The sequence below is a fragment of the Neltuma alba genome, unplaced genomic scaffold (assembly GCF_004799145.2).
Source record: "Neltuma alba isolate B1F8T4 unplaced genomic scaffold, ASM479914v2 tig00003124_pilon, whole genome shotgun sequence".
In the NCBI taxonomy this organism is placed as follows: Eukaryota; Viridiplantae; Streptophyta; class Magnoliopsida; order Fabales; family Fabaceae; genus Neltuma; species Neltuma alba.
In genome coordinates, this window is record NW_021633148.1 from 28209 (window position 1) to 34936 (window position 6728).

The 6728-nt window shown below is 36.3% G+C and overlaps 2 protein-coding genes across 3 annotated transcripts; both read right to left on the reverse strand.

Annotated features, from left to right (window-relative positions):
• Positions 1-342: 342 nt before the first annotated feature.
• On the reverse strand, positions 343-1672 carry LOC114740370 (transcription factor MYB41-like). The gene is made up of 3 exons (XM_028928514.1): positions 1410-1672; positions 562-1311; positions 343-408 (listed from the first exon to the last, which is right to left on the reverse strand). The coding sequence occupies exons 1-3, from the start codon at positions 1670-1672 to the stop codon at positions 384-386; spliced, it is 1038 nt and encodes a 345-aa protein (XP_028784347.1). The 3' UTR covers positions 343-383.
• A 3029-nt stretch (positions 1673-4701) lies between these two features.
• Positions 4702-6151, reverse strand: LOC114740368 (transcription factor MYB41-like). 2 transcript variants are annotated; one of them, XR_003739685.1, is made up of 3 exons: positions 5886-6151; positions 4991-5794; positions 4702-4888 (listed from the first exon to the last, which is right to left on the reverse strand). XR_003739685.1 is itself a non-coding variant. In XM_028928513.1 (3 exons), exons 1-3 carry the CDS (start codon positions 6149-6151, stop codon positions 4849-4851), a joined length of 1056 nt encoding a protein of 351 aa, XP_028784346.1. In that variant the 3' UTR covers positions 4702-4848. The 2 variants fall into 2 exon arrangements, 1 of the variants encoding a protein (XP_028784346.1); XM_028928513.1 differs by having other exon boundaries at positions 5045-5794.
• Between the last annotated feature and the right edge of the window lie 577 nt (positions 6152-6728).

Sequence of the window (6728 nt, forward strand, 5' to 3'; positions counted from 1 at the left end):
TTTTTCTTTTCCACCTCTTTCCTTTTTTTTTCTTTTTCTTTTTTCTTTTTTTAACCGTTAGATTAATATTTTAATTGTTCAGATTTAAATATATTTAAAATTATTATTAAAATAAATAAATAATTTTAAAACTATTATTAAAATATTAAATTATTAAATAAAATAAATAATAAATTATAAACTATATTGAAATTTAATTCAAATGGTTTGCAAGTGCACTAAATATTTTTAAAAACTCTTTATAAATTTTAATCTAATGGTTAAAATCTAAACTGTTGAAATATATAAGAGAAAAGAGGATAGGAAGGAAAGAGAAGAGGTTCCAAAACCAAAATAAAGAATCGATGTATTAACTGTATCCCTCCTGTGCCTTTAGTTCATGATCAAGCTGCGGAAGTGGACGTCAAGCTGCAGAAAGTAAAACAAATAAAATATAAAATCCCTCTCCAAAATGAAGACAGCATAAGCTGAAAGAACATGGAGTCCAAACGTCATAAACCTAATAGAAGAGAACCTTTAATTTTCCACACATAGTGAGTGAGAGAGAGAGACATGGCTTACTCTAAGAGTTCTTTCCAGAAGGAATCGCTTGTATCATCATCTACCAAGAGCTTCTCCCAATCAGTATCAAAGATTGTGGATGAAATTGACTGGGTTGACACTTCATCTGTGATAGGGCTAATCTCCATATGGTTGAAGGAGGCCGAGTCAAACGTTGGAAGTAGGTTTTTTGCTTGCCTTATGTCATGTGATGTTGTTCCGGGGAGGCTATTATTGGTACCCGAAACTTCTTGATCTGATGATGCTCCTTCTATGTCTGTCCATGATTCTGAAATATCCTGGCGTGATTCATTTGGTGCCGAAGGAAATAGAGCAGGGCTTGCATATAATTCTTGATCTCTCAAGTTGTTGGGGAGAGTACTGTTTGGACCATTTGTATCTGCTTCCACTGGGTTACTGATCAAACTGTGATTGCCCAAGAGTGCGAGACTACTCTGCATGTTACTGAGCAACGATGAACTGCCATTCATAAGCTGCAACAGATTCTGCAGAAGTTGGATTTGGACCAACTGATGAGTCACATCTGGTTGCTGTAAACCCAGACCCGCATGGCCCCAATGGCTCGTCAAGTTATTATTAGCCACGCCAAGAAATTGCGAGAGGTTCAAGAGATGCTTCAAGTCAGTTCTTGGCTTGTGAGTTTCTGGATCAATACCCATCTGGAGAAGCTTCTTCCTTAAGTTGGTGTTCCAGAGATTCTTAATCTCGTTGTCAGTCCTCCCTGGAAGATGCGTTGCAATCTTCGACCACCTGCAACAACAAGGAGTTGAAGTCTTAACTAGGCAATCATATATTATTAATGCTGCCAAGTTTAAAAGACACAGATGATATATATGATGCTGAATTACTTGTTTCCAAGAACAGAGTGAAGTTTGATGATCAATTTCTCCTCTTCTTCAGTGAATTTGCCTCTCTTGATATCAGGCCTGAGATAATTGGTCCATCTTAGCCTGCAGCTTTTGCCGCATCTATTAAGGCCCGCTTGCTTTGGAACTGTTTTCCAATTTCCGCTGCCATGTTTGCTGATACAATTGAAAAGCTTCTCATCTTCTTCGGGCATCCAAGGCCCTTTCTTCACACCAGTCTCCTCGCAACACGGTGGCCTACCCATTATGCAAAGCTAGCTGGCACAGTAAATGCAATTCCAACAACAAAAACCTCAAGACCCCTCAGAAGAGATAAACTAAAGCTGAGGTCTAAGAAAAAAGGTTTTACAAGATCTCCACTGAGACAGGTTGCTTTTATAAGTGCGTCTATAAGACATCCAAATTCATGCAATGATGTCATTTCTCCGCCTTTTTTCGGGTTGACGAAACGTGAAGGAAGCAACCCAGGGCACATATATTTTACATATAATATTTGAATGCATGCCGCTTTAAATTCCATAAATTTTATTCTTTGTGGGAAATTCATTGTCGCTTTGACCAATTGGTCAACATTGAAAGATTTTCCATATAACAGGGGCATGAGATTGAAAAGTCAAAAAGCAGCGTTGGAGCCTGTGGACGTTTAGGGTTGGCTATATAGTGGTGAATATTTGCAAATATTGGAAACCTAACAACTTGGAAAACCAAATATTACTTTTTATTGTGTCCGAATCTTCTATATCACCTTATAAATTGATGCTTTGTATGCAAAGGGAAGCTGCTTTATCTGATTTGACCTTGGCATTATTCTGCACAGGCTCCTGCATTATGTTGGTTTCATCATTTGATCGATTAAGTTGCAAATTTTAGAGTAATATGTATTTATAATTTTGGAAAATCTAAAACATAATTAGGAATTTATTTTTTGCTTAACTATGCTTCAACGTATATGTCAACATATCATCAGCCAATTTATATTATAAAATTAAACAGCAAGTTGCACTATTCACAAAGTTTGAACAGTGGCTCGTTATTCAAACTCTATAATGTGTTCAAAAGGATGAATTATGGTAGGCCATTGCTTTTAGTAAACATGGGAGGTTGCTTCTGATAATAATGGTCACCCATTTGGTCATCAGTGAGGCCATATATCAACTTTGTCATTTTCTTCTTGTACACTGCGTTCTCAAATTCATTGGTATCAATGGCTGCTTTCCATTATATAATTCTCAATAATGCAACTATCTGTAACTGCTCCTTAATGTATTTATTGCGTCAATATTTGTTGATTAACTTTTCACCAAATTTCATTCCAATATCTTAATTAGGACGCTAAAAGGTTACCGAATTTTTTTCTTTTCTGAAGCATTCAAAGTCAAGGGACTAATATTATACGAGTGAAGGCTCTATCTTATAACTTTATTGATATTTCTTATGGCCAAGTTTTTATAGACAGGAATAATCGTTTAATCAGATACCATCTATCAAAATGACCGGTTAGGTGTAATGCGAAAAGGTACAATAAAAGGAAAATAATTTAGTGGCATGCTGATCCATTTGTAATAATGGATATTGAGAGCCATAACTTAATCAAGTTCTTAGACGTAACATGGGGAAGCAAAATTAATTAATAGCACAAGGAATCAATATAATAATTACATTTTCTGCGACAGATGTATTGTAATATATTGATCATTGTTGGAGATAAAATGAGTAGAAAGGGTTTTTGCAAGGCATGAAACTACAACTTGAAAAGACTATTTTCAACCATGTGTTTTGTGTAACCAGAGAGATAAATTAAACATGATGATGGGTTTTACCTATTATGTTAGATGAACCCACCATTGTATTTAATTATTTCCCTTCAATTGATTGCGTGGACTGCATGGATAAAATGAGTTTAGATTGCACCGTATGCATTTTGGGTGTGAGAAACTAGTTTCAGTGCTCATCATCATAGTAATAAATACTAAGATACTCATAAATTTTCAACTATTATTGGGTTTGGACTTGCATGTATATGAATTATTCATATGTGTTACTTTTCATCGACTTCTCTTCTTTACCAACAGGATTAGATCTAGTGAAGAGGGCTAGTTTCTTACAATGTAGCGAACTAAGGTTTGAATACTAACAGGGAGAAGAGCTCTCACATTTAGTAACTGACAGTGTCTCGAACATGATTACCTCCAATAAAAAAATACCTATGTTTAGCCCAAAAAAAAGTTCTCGTCTTCCCACCCCCGGCATAAAACGAGTTTCAAGATCTTCATAATTAATTGTACCTGGCTAAGTTATTTCTCCTTTTACTTTCTAGTTGAACCGAAAGGACGAAAGGTCAAAAATAGAAAGCAAACACGTGTGAAAACTTCGGCCAAAAAAAAACACGTGTGAAAACTAGATAATAATTTTTTATGTGGTCAAACCAAATATAAAAATACCTATAAAGATTATAGAATCCTCCTCCGGTCCTTAATATATGATCTAATTATTAAATTGATTTTGGTCCTAAATATAAGACCTATTTTTCATATTTATCAATTTTTTCTAAATTACCCCTATGAATACTCCATCAACCATAATCAAGTAGAAGAGGGAGGGAGATATTAAAAAAAATGATTATGGTGCTTTAGAAAAAACTTGTCATATTTTTTATAATTAACTAACTTACTTAACTTCCTTAATATAATCAAATTAGTTAAATAAGTATTATATTAAGTACTGGAAAGGAAAACTAAAATTTGAAATCCTCTTAGCATATTCCAAATTCAACATGCGTGCTTTTACTATACCGAGTGTTTTGACATTCATTATATAATATTTTACAGAATGTCAGTTTGACTTTGAAACCTCTCAATTCAGCTCGAGATTTGATTACGTTCTGGTCACAGTGGATTTTATATCATCAATTCATGACCAAGGTTTATTTGTCAACCAGAAAATATATACGAAAATGGTGAGATATAGATTAATGGAGCTGATTTTTCAACTTCAATTATCTCATTTGCGCTCATTTTCTTGCTTAAGTAGACAACCAACCAGAAAAATAATGAACCAAGCTAAAAGAAGAAGCATGGGAATATTGAGCGGAAGAAATATTTCTATTCTGTGTATTAGATGGCTAGTGCTTTAGATAAAAAGTTATAACGGAAAGTCAATAATGCAACTCTTTCTATTAAACCATAACGATTGGCCCAAGTGTAATGTTCAACCTGATTCTGAACTTTCATTAGCCCTCTCACTGGCAGACTCGACGTAGAAGAGCCAAGATATATCGATTGTATTTGTTTCTCCACTTTTACTCATTTACATTCAATTGTTATAGTACTACACGAACACTTAGTAATGAATGAATGAATAATGAATGTTTTATTGTATCCTTTGTGGGAATATTCCTTGAGCATCTGGGCCTTAAAATCCTCTACCATGAAACCAGCGATGAGGAAGTGGTGGCTGTCAAACTGCAAAACAAGAGAAAATAAACATTTAATCCCTCAACAAATGAAATCATAAGCTTAAGAATATGGAGGGTATGAGCATGCTTAGACCTAATAGAAGAGAACCTTTTTGTTTTCCACACACAGGGAGAGGTTTTTTTTGGGCGAGGGGGAGCTTACTCTAGAAGTTCTTTCCAGTAGGAATCGCTTGTATCATCTTCCAGGAGTAGATTTTCCCAAGCATCAAAGACAGTGGATGGAGCTGGCTGCAGGTCGGCCATTTCATCAGTATTGGATCTCTCCATTTGGTTGGCTGAATCAGTGGCAAGAAATGGATTTTCATCTTGATTCAATTCATGTGACGAAGAAGTTCTTCTAACTCTACTGTTGATATCAAAAGCTTGTTGATGTGATGCTCCTTCCAGGTACGTCCATGATTCTGAAATATCCTTGTTTGCGTCGCTTAGTGCTGGAGGAAATAGATCAGGGATTGCACGTAATTCTTGTTCTCTCAAAAAAGACTCTTTGTTGTTCGGGAGAGTGCTGTTTGGACCATTTATATCTTCTTCCACTGGGTTATTGATCAAACTTTGCTTACTCAGTAAGATCGGGAGAATGCTCTGCATGTTACTGAAGGAATTGCCGTTCATAAGCTGCAACAGATTCTGCAGAAGTTGGATTTGGGCTAACTGATGAGTCACGTCTGGTTGCTGGAAACCTAGACCCCCATGGCTCCAAGGGCTCATCAAGTTAATATTAGCCGTTCCTAACAACTGCGAGAGGTTCAAGAGATGCTTCAAGTCAGTTCTTGGCTTGTGAGTTTCTGGATCAATACCCATCTGGAGAAGCTTCTTCCTCAGATTGGTGTTCCAGAAGTTCTTAATCTCGTTGTCAGTCCTCCCTGGAAGATGCGTTGCAATCTTCGACCACCTACAGCCACAATCAATCCAAGTTTCAGCATTAACCACACGTATATAATCAATCAGCGAGCAATGATGTAACTAATTAACCATGCACTTACTTGTTTCCAAGAACAGAATGAAGTTTGATGATCAATTGCTTCTCTTCTTCAGTAAATTTGCCTCTCTTGATATCAGGCCTAAGATAATTGGTCCACCGTAGCCTGCAGCTTTTGCCGCATCTGTTGAGTCCCGCATGCTTTGGGACCGTTCTCCAATTTCCACTGCCATGTATACTGATATAATCAAAAAGTTTCTCATCTTCTTCAGGCGTCCATGGTCCTCTCTTCACACCACTCTCATCACAACAACACGGTGGCCTACCCATTACGCAAAGGCAGCTATAGCACAATAAATGCAATTCCAACACAGAAATTAAAGGATGTCCTCTCAGAAGAGATAAAGAGCTGAGATCCAAGAAAAAGCTTACCAGATGTCTGGTGAGACACGTTGGTTTTATAAGTGCTCAAGACATCTAAATTAAAGTAATAAGGTCTTTGACTCTTCTTTCCCCTCCCTTTCCTCCTGTTTGACGAAACTTGAAGGAAGCAGCCTAGGGCATCTATACATATAATATTTGAACGCATATCTCTGTAATTCCAAAAATTTTGCAATATATGAGAAATTTAGTGTTGCTTTGACCCATAATTGGTCAACATCGAAAGAACTTCGATATGATAGATATATGAGATTGATAAGTCAACCTTGGAAGCAGCACTGAAGCCCATGGAAGTTTCATGTTGGCTATAATATATGTATGGTTTGAGTATAGGAAAACTTCAAACAACATAGAATTACCGTGTCAAAGAAACTTCCGTCACCTTATAAATTGGTCATTTGCATGGTAAATTTGGATAAGGAAGGCTGCTTTATCTGATTTGATTTCAGCATCACTTCAGCTCATG